The 16,766-nt window shown below is 34.0% G+C and overlaps 2 protein-coding genes across 5 annotated transcripts; both read left to right on the top strand.

Annotated features, from left to right (window-relative positions):
- Nucleotides 1–2,443: 2,443 nt before the first annotated feature.
- On the top strand, nucleotides 2,444–6,275 carry LOC147405296 (short-chain dehydrogenase/reductase 2-like). The gene is made up of 4 exons (XM_086432972.1): nucleotides 2,444–2,637; nucleotides 3,503–3,761; nucleotides 4,860–5,054; nucleotides 5,685–6,275. Exons 1-4 carry the CDS (start codon nucleotides 2,546–2,548, stop codon nucleotides 6,078–6,080), a joined length of 942 nt encoding a protein of 313 aa, XP_086289098.1. The 5' UTR covers nucleotides 2,444–2,545; the 3' UTR covers nucleotides 6,081–6,275.
- Nucleotides 6,276–9,147: 2,872 nt separating this feature from the next.
- On the top strand, nucleotides 9,148–15,818 carry LOC147405295 (proline-rich receptor-like protein kinase PERK1). Of its 4 annotated transcripts, XM_086432966.1 has the most exons (9): nucleotides 9,148–9,616; nucleotides 9,735–9,919; nucleotides 10,725–10,942; nucleotides 11,078–11,316; nucleotides 12,143–12,269; nucleotides 12,550–12,621; nucleotides 12,838–13,027; nucleotides 13,254–13,383; nucleotides 15,278–15,818. In XM_086432966.1, exons 3-9 carry the CDS (start codon nucleotides 10,792–10,794, stop codon nucleotides 15,539–15,541), a joined length of 1,173 nt encoding a protein of 390 aa, XP_086289092.1. In that variant the 5' UTR covers nucleotides 9,148–9,616; nucleotides 9,735–9,919; nucleotides 10,725–10,791; the 3' UTR covers nucleotides 15,542–15,818. The 4 variants fall into 4 exon arrangements, with proteins under 4 accessions (XP_086289092.1, XP_086289090.1, XP_086289094.1 ...); XM_086432964.1 differs by having other exon boundaries at nucleotides 9,148–9,919; XM_086432967.1 differs by having other exon boundaries at nucleotides 9,150–9,919; nucleotides 10,890–10,942.
- The last annotated feature ends 948 nt before the right edge of the window (nucleotides 15,819–16,766 follow it).

Raw genomic sequence — 16,766 nt, 5'->3', positions numbered from 1 at the left:
CACACCAAACTTTGGACACCACATTATTTTTATATATATTCATGATAATCTGACATACGCCCCCATCTCATAATTGTAGATCATTTGTCTTAGGATACACAAGAATAATATTTATGATTTTGTGTATCACGAAGCAAATAATGAATGATCTATGATTCTATGATGGGGGTGTACGGGTTTTAGAAAATCATTATTCTTATTTTTAATAGTCTTGGAAATAAGCTTTTGCACGTCTAATTGGGTCCACTGACCCGAATTGGGATCTGTTAATGAAATTAGGTGTTAAACATTTAAATGAATATTGAGATAAATGATAAAGAATTCTTTTAACAATAATTGCAATCAAACCTATAGAAATATATAATTTTAATTCAAAGTAAGTCCCTTGGCCAAAGTGGAAACACAATCACCATAGTAGCCACAAGTGGTTATTACTCATTACTAGCAAAGAAAATGACAAAACTTAGACTTAGGATTAAATTGTGCCTCGTCCCCACCCCTTCCAAATACTAATAGTTGCTTTGAAAAGGGATATTTATTTCGTTCTGCAAAATTTATGTCACAACAATTGAATAATTTTAGAGAGTTTCTATTGCCACCACAATATTTTCTTAGAGCACCCTAATTCATAATAATGATAATAAGTATTTAACCTAAAGATATATTTCCCAAACCATGCACAACTAATGTCAAAATTCCGATACAAAGTTCATTTTAATTTCCAAAACATATTTTTTTTAGTGAATTCGTCACTTTGTATTAACGAATTCGCTGATAAATTACCAGTGAGATCGTTGGTATGGCTAAATTGTTGGTATTTTATTACTAAATTCGTTGATTATAAAAATGACAGATTCATTGGAAAAAAAAAAACATGTTTTGAAATTAAAATGAAATGTACTGAATTTGGAATTTCGTCATATTCAATGCATGAAATGAAGATTCACCCTAACCTAAATGTTTTGGTTGCTCTAAGTAAAAATTGATGTGGCAATAAAATCTTTTTTGTTTTTTTCTATTTTATGTGTTGAATCGTAGTATTGAATGTCATCTGAAGCTTCGAGCCTAGCTTGCTTCAATGGAGAGAAGATGGCCACTCCAATGACAACCTCTCAAGCATCAGAAATGAAACACAAAGAAGCTTCGAACTCCCAAATCACAATTCGCATGACCAAAATGATGAGAGAAGTATGATAGACCATGGAGCAATTTGTCATTGTAATCTAAAAAATTTCAAGGAGAGAGAGAATAAATATGGTTTGTTTGTTTATAAACTTTTATGCATTAATTATAATTATTGTTAAAAAAATTTTACTTATCATAGGGATGTACATTTTACTTGAAACCCAGACTGAAAAACAAGATCAAACCTGAACTTGAATGTACTTTGACTGAACCAAAATCGAAGAAATTGGTTCGAGTTCGATTCTACCCTCAGAGATCGAATCAAACTTGGATCGAACGAAAATTAAACTAGAAATCGAAACAACTAAAAACCCATGAAATTAAAAAAAAAAAAAAGTTGAAATTCCACCCCACTTCTATCTTTATAGCTATAGAATTGAAAACAAAGTATCTATTTTATAGTAGTAAATAATTATCAATAAAAAAAAAATTATATACATATATATGATTTGTATTTTTGACTACAAAGTAAGTATTTTATTGTAATAAATAATTATCAATAAAAAAAAAATTATATACATATATATGATTTGTATTTTTGACTACAAAGTAAGTATTTTATTGTAATAAATTGTCACCAGTTTTTCTTGATTGGTATTTATTTATTATTATTGCCTGTTGTATAAAGTATAACATATGAAGATAGAGGGTTTTTTTTCCCTCTATTTGGTGACAATTTATTACAATTAAATACTTACTTTGTCATATAGTCCTAAATCTGAAAATTAGAAATCTAGTATTAAAAAAAATGAGAAAACTTTTATCGGCACCCCAACTTTCCTTATTCTTAATCATTCACTTATTTTCTTCAGATATTTCCCAAAACATGGGCAACTTTTACAAGAATTCTGATTCCAATACAATGTTCATTTTAATTCCCAAAAAATGTTTTTAGAATAAGTTTGCTAGAAAATTCACCGGCAAAAGTGACAATTTCGTTGGTAAGAAAGTGGCAAACTCACTAATAAAAACATGTTTTGGGAATAAAAATGAACAATCTACTATACTCGGAATTTTGTCATATTCAACACATGAAACGGTAATTTATCCTATTTTCATTATTTCTAATTGGAGTGTAAAGAGTAAAAGTTGGGGTGCCAATAGCAACTCTCTTTATCAAGAAGAAAGGGTGAAAATGTAAATAATACTAGAGTTCGGGGTCTCCCAAGTAAAAAGGACTCAAATTATAACCTCGAGAGTGACAGATGATGTTACAACCTGCAAACTGTTGGATATTCTTCGAGATTCTTTTGTCAGGTGTCTTCCTCCTGGAAATGGCAACATCTTTGCTTTTCAAAGGGAAGGGGACTGATTTGGACACAAAAGCGTCCAACGACCTGTAAATCAAAAAGAAATATCGATGGGGAGAAAAGAGAAGGCGAAGGAGCGAAGAGAGAAGAGACTCCAAGAGATCTCCGACCAGAGAAAAATCCCTTACACAGATCAAGAGAGGTCATAAACCCTAAACCCTAATTTCCCCTTGAAAGTAATTCTTTTGCTATTAAACCCTTTTAGTGGAATCAATGTTTGAATTTTTTTTTTCATGGAAGAATTCTCATAAATATCTAGGGTTCATTCCATGGAAGAATTGCTATTAAACCCTTTTAGTGGAATCAAGCGGATGTTTTGGAAGAAAAACTAAAATAACTTCAGAATATAGGATGTTAGTTTCATTGAAGAGTTCACAAATTAGGGTTTCAGATGGGCTGGAAAATGGCTCATTGATTGTAAGGACTGTCAAATCTGGTTTGGACCAGGTGATTCGATCCCACTCGGCTTAATCAAATATGTTTGTTGATGAATATGTATTTAGATTTTTAAAAACAATTGGTTTTTTCTGTTATAAACTGGATTAATAGATACTTCCATCACAAATTTCTGATGATTTTAATTAATCACAAGCATTTAAATTCTTAATAATCATTTATATAGATTGAAAACACCAAAATCGATCAAATCCAGCTGAGTTGGCCTAGTTCTCAAAAACAATCCGAGCTTTTCCAAAAAAAAAAAAAAAAATGATTTGAACTGGATTTTGTTTTCTCAAAAAATGATTTACTACTTGTCTAGAAATCTCTACTACTTAAATTGCAAACTTGATTTGGGTTGTTTTCCTTTCCCCTGTCCTGACTTCTACTTTGCAATTCTTAAACTTCATAACGAAATCTTAATGATGGTTCTGCAAAATTATTTGTTTAGACCTTGAACAATTTCAGTCTAGTTTATTGCCTTGACTTAAGAACATTATGGTACATGTTTAGCATCCGATTTACATCAAGGAGAATTTATTATTAAGCTCAATGTTACTGTGGTTTAGGTGGTGGTGCTCAGAAACAATTGCTGTGGTGACTGGGGCTAACAGAGGAATTGGGTATGAGATAGCACGACAACTTGCAGTTCATGGGCTGAGTGTTATTCTCACGTCAAGAGACATCAAGAACTGCCACGAAGCAGCAAAGTCCTTACAAGAAGAAGGTTTAAATGTGGCTGTCCATCAATTGGACATTTTGGATCCTCTATCGATTAAACTATTTACTGAATGGATACACCAGACTTATGGTGGCATAGACATCTTGGTGAGATGCTTAGCGCTTCTTTACTTTCTTGTCTTGCTCCAATTCCAATTATTTTACCTTTTATATTGATTTGATTTTGTTTAGTTGTAGCGCTCTAACATAAATTCCTCCATTTACCACTCTTTTTTTCTTCTAATAGCCACATAATATCCCTAGGTGCATGTCCAACATATGAATTTCCTTATTTTTGAGGGCTTTTTTGGATACGTTTTGAAATTTATTGAACTGCAAGTTGGGGGGGGGGGGGAGGAGGGGGAGATTTTGTTAGATCTGGTTCACCCACAACTTAAACATTAGTAGTTGGAATTGAATACAGGACACGACAGAATAATTATGATAGCAGCTAAAAATAAATAAATGGAGAAAACGATCTACCAAGCAAGAGATGTGAACCAAGATCCATTCAAGGGCTGCATCCATGGGCGCTGTAGATCAAGAACTCTCACCATTCAAGTTGATCAAAATACTATAAAAAATAGAGGTGCCAATCTCCAACTACTTGGCAAACCTTGTTCAAGAAAAATACACTTTTTTCTTTCTTTCCTTTTAGTCTTTTGATTGGAATTGCATAATTTGAAACACTGCAAAAGATTTATGTCAGTTCTCTTTTGAGCTCACCTCACCAGAATTTTTTTTAATTTTTTTTGATAACTGAAGTCAATTATTATTTGATGTTGAATTATTTGAATGAATTCACTCCTCTCTCATGGGGGAGTTTTAGGGCATTTATTGCAAAACCTTATTTTACTTGTGGATCAAAATCTATAGATGCATGGAAAGTTGACTTCCAAAGTCACATGCCGTGGATGATTGGAATGAACTTAGAAGTTTCAACCCCCTGTTGAAACATTTAACCCTATCAAATATGACATTTAACGGTGAAAGTGGACAGTCTATGATTGTTCAACTTGTAACCCACTTTTTATGAGGCTAAAAATATTTAATGTGCTCGGTAAGGATGTGTCCTCATGAGTGCGTGACTTTAGATTTTTCTCGTGACATTTTTATTAAAACAACCATATATGATGTAGAAGGGGAAAAATAATAATAATGAGCTATGTACTGCTTGTCTTCACATAGCTAATTCTGTATGTGCAGGTAAACAATGCTGGTGTTAACTTTAATCTTGGGTCAGATAATTCTGTTGAATTTGCTGAGAAGGTTATTGAGACAAACTATTTTGGTACCAAAAGGATGATTGAAACTACGATCCCACTGATGAAACCTTCTGCTGCCGGTGCTCGTATTGTGAATGTGAGCTCCCGACTTGGTAGATTAAATGGCAGGAGAAATGTAAGTGGGGAATTCTTCTTCTTTGATGTTCCTTCTAGTTGTCTTCTGGAATCTTTTAATTTAATTTGAAACACCTAAAGGTTTCCCCAACACAAGATTTTCTTTCTTCATGTTTTTTTATTATATTCTTTCAAAAACAGTTTTTTATTCCATTTTACGGTTTACTGGGTACCTATTATTCCTTCCAAATACTAAAAAGGGTTTTTTTTGGGATGATGGGTAAGCATGTTTTTAGTGAGATCAGTAACTCTGTGATGACGAGAATTGAACCCAGGTCTATGGTTTCATCGCACTTAGACTTTATCAACTAAGCTAGCTGTCACCTTCAAATACTTTCTAGTGGATTGGTTTTTGAAAGCTCAAAACTAGACTCTTGTTCTAGGAGGACCTGAATTTGACTTGAATCTAACTTGGGGTTCTAGATTTAGTCCTCATCCGATCAAGTTTTGACTGATCCAGACCGAATTTTATGAGATTTAGTTTCCACAATTGATTTCTCAAACCTTGTTATTAACTTGTGGCACCATTGCTTTTTTGGGGAGTGACAGAGATATATTGATTATTCGATTTTTTACCTTCATTTGGAAAAATATACTGAGCACTTGTAGTTGATTATTTAAATTTTGACAGAGATTGGGAGATATAACCTTAAGACAACAACTAACTGACGAAGATACTCTCTCCGAAGAACTGATTGACAGGACTGTAACTGATTTTCTTGAACAAGTGAAACATGGCAGTTGGACATCGGGTGTGTGGCCTCAAATGTTTACCGACTATTCTGTATCGAAACTTGCAGTTAATGCTTACACACGGCTGATGGCAAAGGCACTCTCCAATCGGCAAGATGGTCACCATATCTATATCAATTGCTACTGCCCTGGCTGGGTGAAGACTGCCATGACAGGTTGGGCAGGGAATATTCCAGCCGAGGGAGGTGCAGACACAGGAGTCTGGCTGGCACTATTTCCAGGTCAGCCAGTGACGGGAAAGTTTTTTGCCGAAAGACGTGAGATAAGTTTCTAAAGAATTCCATGTACAGAGAGATAATTGTGTGGCTTGGCTTAAACATTCGGTGCGGTCTGCGCCCTTGAATGGATTTTCTTAAGCTAAAAAACATGGTGGAGTGCCAAATGGGCCGTAAAAAAAAGAAATTGGTCCAAAAGGTTTTTATGTAAGAAATCATTTGTGAAGAAATAAGTTCGGTTTAGTTTGTGACAATTAGTTTTTATGTGATATATATATATATATATATATATATATATATAGGGGGGGGGGGGGGGGGGTTCAATGGCCAACTTTTTGGCAAAACATTTTTCAAAACATGAGTTAGAGGTTTTGGAATGGGCTGATTTTTGGTGAGGATGATCTCTACGGTGAGGAGATCATCATCACCAAAAATCAGCCCATTCCAAAACTTCTAACCCCATCAAAAACAGTTTACAAAAAATGGACGGTCCACGATTTTTCAGCTTGTAAACATGGGTTAGAAGTTTTGGAATGGGCTGATTTTTGGTGAGGATGATCTCCTCACCGTAGAGATCATCCTTACCAAAAATCAGCCCATTCCAAAACCTCTAACTGATGTTTTGAAAAATGTTTTGCCAAAAAGTTTGCCATTGAACGCTACCCATATATATATATATATATTTATTTGTGGGAAAATTACTAAAAGAGGGTTAAATATGATTAATATTTACAACAACAAAAAAATCTATAAAACGAATTAGTCACTCACAGTCCAGCATTTTAATGTGTTGAAATACATTGTCTTACCAAAAATGCCCTTCAAATGATTAAAACACGGAACTGTTCAGTGACTTAATTCGTTTTTGTTAATTTTTGAATTTTTTTTATTTTTTGTAAATATTTATCACTCTTTTAATGATTTTTCATATTTTTTTAGATGAACAAGTAAATTATTGTAATGCCTTTCAAATGATTAAAATGCTGGATTGTCAAGTGACTTAATTCGTTTTTGGTAATTTAAAAAAAATATAGATTTTTTTTTAAATATTAGAATATTTAATTCTCTTTAAGTGATTTTCCAGTTTCATTTTGGATGAACAGGTAAATTATTTCATATTCCACATTTTTGTTACATGTTAAATCCAACAGTCATATATTATAAAATATAGAATACCCATAATATAATTGTGGGCTTAGATTTTTACAGTTTTATAATTCTCTATTATTTTACCTTCACTCATTAATGCCAACACATGGGATCGGAATGTGGGCTATTATAACCACCAGGACAAAATCCAATTTGAATAATTAAAAATAAAAATGTGCCCTTAGGTCATACGTTAAAGAGTAATAAATACACCTAAGAAAATAAATTTAATACCGAAAATGCCCTTACAAAAATTAGTTTTTGTCAAAATACCCTAAATTGAATTTTGGGGCACATGAAGCAGGTGATGGAGCCCATCTGGTTGTGCCAACGACTCCACGTAGTACCTGACGACCTCTTCTACATCATCACCCATTAAATGAAGCATATTATTTATAACAATGATTAGTCTCATAATATTTAATTATATAGAGCTCACCTGGTACAGTAAGTTTCTTCCATTAAATATTCAAAAAAAAAAAAAAAAAGCATCAAACCCAAGCCCCAAGAGAGAGGTATATTATTTTGTCCACAAATTCTGGTGAAATTTATCTCTTTTGCTGTTACCTGTTACCAACTTTGATTGATTATTATTATTAAATATCTAAGGAATCCGAGGTCTACCTTAAAAAAAAAAAAAAAAAATTCATATTAAAAAAAGGAAGAAAGGTTGCCGTTGTAATTATTTTGTGTTTTTTTTTAATAATATAAGCCCAAGAAAGAGGAACCAAATGCGTAGTGTGTTCCATTCAAACGCTGTCTCTATTTTTCTTTCCTCTTGGCCCGCCCTACTTATGGATCTATTAGAAAGAGTCAACTTGATTGATCAGTTTTAACCGTTGGATTTGAAGCCCATCAATATTACTGTTTATGAAACTCATAATAATAAGAATCATGATGATGTGACTTACCCACGTGGTATACTTAATCGACACTCTCAACGTGATAGATTTGAAAGCCGTAGATCTTCACTCCTTGGGATATAGAATTGCACTTCCCCATAAAAGGTGAAGTTTTGTATTTTGAGAAGAACAAATCTACAATTCTCGAACCTGTCACGTCAGGGTGTGTCGATTGAGTATACCATGTGAATAAGTTATATTATCACGATTCAAAATAAAAATAAAAAATACAGAAGGCTAATACACAATCAACCATGGTTTCAAATCTCGTCTGAGATCGATATAACTGAGTCATCTCGATATCATTGACTAAATGAATGGATTTACACGACATCTTAGGCTTTACACCATTTCATGATACAAATAAGATGTCTTGGGTAATATTTTGAAATTTTCAACCAAGACAATAAAACTTGACTGAAACAACCATGATTTTGAATAAAATGAAAATGATCTTCTAATTAATGATCTTATAATCTATCTTATTTATAAATATAAAAAAACTTATAATTCTTTATATGTAAATATATTTTAATAAATAATTGTAAATCAAATAAAATGGTTATCTAGTCCAAGATAAGACGATTAGTTCAGTTGATCCATGATCGAGACAAGATGTCAAATCGAGATTTTAAACCAAGCAATCAATAGTCATACCATCATGATTTTACAATTGTTCGATATCAAATTATTCACCCGGGTCATCTTGGTATTATTCATGAATGAGATATCTATTTTTCTTCTTCTTCTTTTTTCTAATTTAGATAGTATGGAAAAAATCTTTCATATCATATCGTGTGAGATAATCAAGACATCTTGATGACCGTCACAACTCCATCAACTTATGAGTCAGTGGGCCCAAAATAATTTTCCACGTGGCAAAATAGAGAAATGGAGTTGATAACGTTACCCAATTACTGGAGTATAGGATCCATATTATTTTCAATGGAAGAGAGCGGCGCAACATATTTCCTTGTGGGAATAAGAGGCCCACAAGCTTTCATGAGAACATGCTCTCTCTCTCTCTCTCTCTCTCTCTCTTAATTTTCTTGAATTGTTTTAATAAAATTTCAAAATTACCTAACGTCCCTGAGTTCATATCATGCCATTTATCAATCTCATACTGTGAGTCTGTTACAGCACAAGATGCCCTGGACAGTGAACAGGACAGAGAAGCAAATAAATAAAAATAAAAAAGAAAACTCAGCAAAAACCCTCCAACTTGCACCACCAGACAACCCAATTAAACTACTTTACAGCCCACAGAAATAAAACCCAATCTCTCTCTCTCTCTCTAAAAGACCAATCCTTATCGTTTCTTCTTCATCTTCAATCTTCAATCACTGGTTTTCCTCCATGGGTTCTATTTAAAACATCAAAACAGTAAAGGGTTGTCCTGTTTTTTGGTTCTACTTATTTGAATTTGTTGGTTTGGTAGGGTGTCTCCGTGTCGGTACCAAGTCACTATCAATCGGTATCGAACGATATTACAGATAAGGGATCTTAATAAAGTTATAAAAAAGTACAATGGAGATACTTCTGAGGTAAGGGTTATTAGCTATTGTACTGTAGTTAGTCTAGAAACACTTGGTCGATCGATTCAGAGCCATTAAAAAGTTCGCAAATTTGGTCATAATCGAAAGTGGGTGTGTCTGTTTTTAGATCCCCAGATCAATTTCTTAACTGGGCATTTCTCATTTATCGATTCGTGGGAGGTTTGTTCCGATCCGTGTGAGGTAGAGGGTTCGAGAAGGAAATGTGGGTGAATTTTGATTCTGTTGGTATCATTTGGAAAACTTGATTGATTTGTATTGTGTAATGGGTGAATGAAGCAGAAGAGATTGCAGGTATGTAGTTTACACAATTAATTTGAAGAATTTTAGATGATAATTTCTTTTCTTTTTTTTCTTTCTTAATTTCACATACGATCACATTTCATAGGTAGTGAGAAATTATGTAAAGACATATGCCTTGAAGAAAAGAAATGGCTTTTGTATAGAGTTGAATTGTGAATTTCAGATTGATTGGGATAACATGTAGATGATCCAACACTGCTTCCAAGGATTTTGAGTGATAGAACTTTCTTATTGAGACATATCTTATCAAATTTCTGGATACAATTTTCCTGTAGCCAAATTATGAAATGTATCTCCATTGAATCTTGTATTGGGGAAGAATTTTCACTCTTCAATTCTTGTGTAATAATATTTTAGAATCTCTAACATCTAATATGTATGCGTGTCCGTCGATATCAAATAGGAAAATCATTGACATTTATCTTATAATGCATCTTTAGTTCTTTTTGGTATGCGAAATTGAACGTTTGTGTAATAAACATACACCCCTAACGGAACCTAGATCAATTCGTTTGCCGTTATTTTTAATTTTTTATGATTTCAATTAGTAATTGAAATCTCATGATTAACTTGCCTATTTCAATTTACTCCTTTTATTCTGGTTCACTCCCATTAAGAAAATATTTGGAATTTTCATATTTTAAAGCATTTTTCTAATTCGTGCTACCGTCATTGCACTTGTCTTTCGCAAATTATAGTTGTTATCTCATCAAATGTAGAAATATAATGGCTTTGATTGTTGGTTGCTGCTTCCTCCCTTTTGGGCTTATATTGTATTATATCATTTATATTTCAGATTAAATGTTTAGGAATATATACCCTGAGACCACAGTTCTGCACCGCTGAAGTGGGTCCCATACCAAATGTCAAGGACTCTTGCAGCATTACTTGGAGGTGCTGCAGGAGCCGTGGCATTGGTGGGGATTATAATTATATTTGTATGGTTTTGCCTATCTCGTAGAAGGAGCATTTCAAGAAATTCTGAGACTGGTTCGTCTGATCCATCCCTTCAAGGTAGTGCAACTATTACTTATAAGAAGATAAGGAATTCAAGCTTACTGAGTTTCTACGAAGAGAAAGAAATATGCTGTCGATCTTCATTGTTTGTTTGTTTGTTTTTTTTTTTTTTTTTTGTGTGGTAATTTTCAGTGGGAAGAAACGTTGGAGGGGAGTTGTCTTTGATGGGAGCTGGATCACTTCCATCTAATTCACGAGAGGCAAGGTGTTTCATGTTGGAAGAATTGGATCTAGCTACAAAGAACTTTAGTGATATAAATTTGATAGGGGAAGGAAAATTTGGAGCGGTGTTTAAGGGTTTACTTCGTGATGGAATGATCGTAGCCATTAAAAAGCGAGCTGGTGCACCTAGTCAGGAATTTATCATAGAGGTAACAAACACCTTTGATCTACATCTATGAATAATTATCTAAGCACTTGGGACTTGATGATTTTTTTTTTTTTCTTTTGGGTTACTTTTATTTCTTTCATATTGTGTTGGAAAATTTGTCGATGGTAAACTTTTTGTATTGGAAAAACTAGTTTTTGTTTAAGTTTTTCTAGTTGTTGCTCTTTATAATTTGGGACTCTCTTCTGCTGTATTTATGAAGCTTGATGCATTTAGTCTACCATTTTCTCTCGTTTTCTTTTGCACGAGGATTTCATAAGTTGCGTAAATTACCATTTTCAGCGGTATCGTCACTTTTATAAATCAGCGAGATCGTCACTTTTAGAATAAATACCAGTGATCTCGCCGTTAATTATCAAACTATATTTGACTTAAAATACCTGATTTATTAAGTCATGATATCTCTACCCCACGTTTTAATTTTTTATCAACGAGATCGTCACTTTTAGAATAAATACCTGTGATCTCCCTACCTCACATTTTAATTTTTATCAATGAGTTTGTCACTTTAAAATTAGAATAAATACCTATGATCTTGTCACCTCATGTTCATGCATGTTTTAGGAATGAAAATGAAGAGTGTACCGAAATGGGAATTTTAACAAAAGTGTGCATTTGGGAATTTTCACTCATAAATTTCCTTTCGAAACATCATTAGTATATAACCTTGTGAATGATGCTTGTGTGCTTTTTAAGAAAGTCGTCTATATATCTATTTTTTTTTCCTCATATTCCTTAAATTTGCATTCATATCATTATTTTTTTCCATGTTTTATGTCTTGAATGATTGAGCCCAAATTTCCTATCAGGTACGCTATCTCTCATCCATTCGGCATCGGAATCTAGTCAGTCTTTTGGGTTACTGCCAGGAAAATGGGCAACAAATGCTTATCTATGAACATAGTCACAATGGAAGCATTTCCAGTCACTTATATGGTAACAGTTTGTTCACTTACTTATCTTTTATTAGTATACTTTAAATTGTAAGCAATGCTGAAATATATTGTTCGTATCACCCCATAAACCCTTCGCCCACTGATACTCATCGTCTTGCCTTATTATTCTTCAACATTTCCCCCTTCGTGTAAAATGATTTATGTGGGTATGTGATACGTGATCGTATCTAATAATGATCTACTCAGCATGCTTTTGCATTCTTTAGTTGTCTTTTTGTACTCAAATACATAGTTGGAAATTTATTGGTTCTCTTTTGTAGGTCCTGGTCAAGTTTCCAATGAGAAGCTAGAATTCAAGCATAGACTTAAAATAGCTCTAGGAGCAGCTAAAGGTGATCCTCTGCAAAATCAGTGAGCATTGATGGCTTTCCTGGTATTAGTTGATTTGTTCTTAGTAAGATAAAATATCTGAAGATATATAATGGGTCCCAAGAAATTCTTTTATATACATCCTTTTAAGTCTTAGAATTATTCTAAATCTCCTCTTTAGGGATAAAAAATTCTCGAAGTAATGCTGCCTGATGCAGTCATGTTCATCATCCATGCAGGTTTGGATTACCTTCATTCCTTGAGTCCACCTTTGGTGCATAAAAATTTCAAAACAGCCAATGTCCTCATAGATGAAAACTTCATTGCTAAAGTTGCGGATGCGGGGCTCCGCAATTTACTTGGTAGTGTTGATGTTGCAGGTCCTTCTTCCTCTCAAACAATGGCTGATGATCTATTTCTTGCTCCAGAGTATTACTCTTCTCCTTGAAACTCTTCAAGTATTAGATCATATTTTGAGCACAATATCTCAATATTTGTGATATTAATCATAAGGAATCTAAATAGTAACAAGTTCTATCTTTGATGATAATATTTCACTAGTATTTTCACTTTCATTCTAGCGTAGAAGATGAACCAATACCATCATCACTTATTATTTGTATTTGATGTTTATCTAATCCATTTATTTATGTAGGGTGAAAGAGTTTGGGAGATTCTCAGAAAGAGGTGATGTCTACAGTTTTGGAGTATTCTTACTGGAGTTAGTAAGTGGACGGGAAGCTCAAACTCGATTTTCAGAATCTGATCAAAGCTTCGTTGAATGGGTATTTAACTATCTTAAACCTAACGTTGTTAAATCAGTTTCCCCAATCGTTGAACATATCGACTTATTCTAGGCCATTCATCATACTCTCATCTCTACATAAAATAATGTGATAGATCGGATGTATCGGATTTATTTTTTTTGCTTGGTGATCTAGGGTGGACCATTGGACTCACATGCACCTGACCAGTCGTATACACACCATGTGTGTATCCAAGAAGGGAAGACCATCTCATCCTTCTCCCAATTCTGATGGATAGTATTCATCATAACTCATAAGCATATAGAGTTGGGATGCTCTTATTCCCAAATTTTAGGAATAAAGCATAGATAATGAGGATGGTATTGATATTCTTAGTCACATTGTTTGGCTTCACATGGAAATCATGTTGGACAATCAAATGATAATGCATTATCCATACGAAGGAGATCATCATAAAAAAATAGTCATTCTGACATGCGAACTTCATGAAACGTTTTACTTGATTTTGAACATTTCGGACTTTGTGTCTTGTTTTTAATACCTTGGGTATCCAGGCCTCTTAGAGTACTCAACCTGACTAATCCCATGGGAATGCATATCATCCATTCCACAGGTACCAAGTGCACTGGTTTAATCCTAGGTGGTGGCCACAAAGGGGGAATCAAAATTAGGACCTCCGCTTCCCAAGGCTTGGTCCTGGCCATCTCACAATATATATATGGGTCACGTTCCGTGTACACATATATCTACTCATATCTCCACAAACCGTGGTAGCCGTCGGATTAAACGAAAATCCAATGTTCGAGATGAAGTGTACAAATAAAACATAAGTTGTTTAAAATAAAAGGTTTCAAATTTAGTTTTACCTCCCCGTGAGTTCAGCTCGTCTTCAGTCTCTTCTTTGTTACTGTGAGGGTGACTTCATCTCGACGATCGTCGTTCATGGCTTCTCACCCTCCTCTCTTAGGCGACGACGGATTGTCACCCTCCCTCTCTCTCTTCTCTATGCAAAGAAACCTTCTTCTCTATACAGAGGGTTTCTTAATATAAATGTCTTTATACATCAGCTTAAAGCATTTTTACAGCAAGTTTATAAATTCTCACCCAATTATCCAGGCTCCACCAGTGACAAATGCAACAACTGGCTTATGCCCATCACTATTTATCGGTAAATATAGAATCCAAATGCCTAATTAAATCAAGTATAACTACCTATTTCTTGGTTGATCTCCATAAACTACACTTCTGCGGACCTGACTTGAGAAGAAATAGTAATATCCAACTGCAAATGCTTAAACGGATTAGTTATGCTTCAAGAGAACTGGCAGAAATGGCTGAATCTACAACTATGAAAACTAAGATGTAGATAAAGGTGAATAAAAAAAAGAATTCTCAAAACATAATCATAACAACTAAAAGGGCTTCAAGTAATGAATCAAACGGTGCATCGAAAATATGGTGTGCGACAAATCCCCAGGCTTGAGAGAGGGAATGTGAGTTAGGGTTTCAAAGAAGAGATTGAAGACGAACTGATTTCATGGGGAGGTCAAACTAAATTTGAAACTTTTATTTTAGATTGAAGACGAGCTGATCTTGAGCGTTGGATTTTCGTTTAATCTGACGGCTACCATGGTTTGTAGAGATATAAGTCCACTTATGTGTACATGGAATGCGACCCTATATATATATATATATATATATATTGAGCTGATTGATTCTTCGTCTAGAAGTCCGGAGTATTGTTGCCACATTTGGAAATCTCATTACTTTGATATGCCAGCACATATGCAGTGGAACCATTAAGAAATCAGTTTAAGTACCTAAAAAAAAAAAAAAAAAAAGGAAGTTTAGTTGTTGATTATCCTACTTAATATATATTTATTTTTTGTGGATTCTTGTGAACAATGTGAAGGCACAAAACTATCAGGACTCGAGCGATATATCTGCAATCATTGATCAGAGATTGGGCAATAGTTTCACAGCTGAAGGCATGAAAGAGTTCATACAGTTGACAGCTCAGTGTGTCAATCCCTCTAGCCAGAGGCGACCATCCATGAGTTACTTGGTCTCGGAACTAGAACGGATACATGAGAGAGAAGTAAGATCGACAACCATCATGGGGGAAGGTACTTTGACCGTAACCCCTGGAAGCTATCTATTTAGGGCGACGAGATAAGAGAGAGATTACAACTATAGCTTGTTTGGACCAAGTGGTTTGTGGGCACTGTGTATTAAATTTTCATCCGTAGAGGAGACGAGATCCAGCTGTTTCATAAGTGTATAAAAGAACATCTGTCTTATTTTTTATTTTATTTTTTGTTCAAGTGCAGAGAAAATCATGGTATAGAGCATTGTTTGTTTGTTTGTTTGTTCTTTTCTTCTTTTTGATGGGTATGTGCAACATTATTTGTTGTTAATAATTATATTAAAGATTGGGGTTGGTTTGATTTCAATTATTATACATAAATGGTGTTGTAAATTCAATAATGTGTGTGATTCTTCAAATCATAGCTAATGGCAACATTTTATGAATGAAAGACATGAATTTATGATCATGTACTGTGAATGTTTTTAAGTGCAAAATTTACTATTATGTGGAGGCCATTGATGATTTTTTGTTTAAATTAAATGTGGAAAAAATCTCACTTATTCGACCTCATCTTTGTTCTATTGTAAGAAATTCTTGACTTTTCTTGACAAAAATCCAACATCCTTGAACCAATCTTTATTTTTTATATTTTTTACTAGACAAGCAAAGTGAGTTCATCAGATTTTGAACCCAGGTCATATAATCAACAGTTCACAAGCCTTGCCAACTTATACTGTCTTGTTGTTGAGGTTTGATGGTTGAAGGAGGTATAGGGTGTGTTTCATAAAGGAAAGTTTCCTGAGAGAGTTGAACATTCAAGAGTTCAACTCTCGAAATTTAACTCTTGGATGTTGAGGGTGAGAGTTTATTACATGTTTTGTGTTTGGTTGTTCTAAGAGTTCAACTTACATCCTATGCTTCTTTCCCAAAGTGCAAAATCATATTCAAATTAGGGTTTATCTTGGAAACCCGTTAAAAGGGTAGAAGATCAGATCTCCAACGTCATCTACCTCACATGAATTCGGTCACACTCTCAGGAGAAAGAACCTCAGAGAGAGAGAGAGAGACTGTGTGATGGAGATGAAGACCGTTGAACCCTCGGACGAATGTTCTCAACATTCACCTCTCAAGGTGAATGTTGAACAACACAAAAGACGAGATGTTGAAACTTGGAAAGTTGCCAACTCGCACTTGTTAGATTTCCAAATGTGAAAAGTTGTGCAACTTGCATGAGTTACCAACTCACACACGCAACTCTCAGTTATCAAACATACCCATTATGTTGTATATACCAGTTTCAGTCATAATTTTT

Source organism: Akebia trifoliata, chromosome 3 (genome assembly GCF_017979445.1).
Source record: "Akebia trifoliata isolate Shusen 1 chromosome 3, ASM1797944v1, whole genome shotgun sequence".
Lineage (NCBI taxonomy): Eukaryota > Viridiplantae > Streptophyta > Magnoliopsida > Ranunculales > Lardizabalaceae > Akebia > Akebia trifoliata.
The sequence above is the reverse complement of the archived record's forward strand: the minus strand, read 5'-3'. Positions and strand labels throughout refer to the sequence as shown.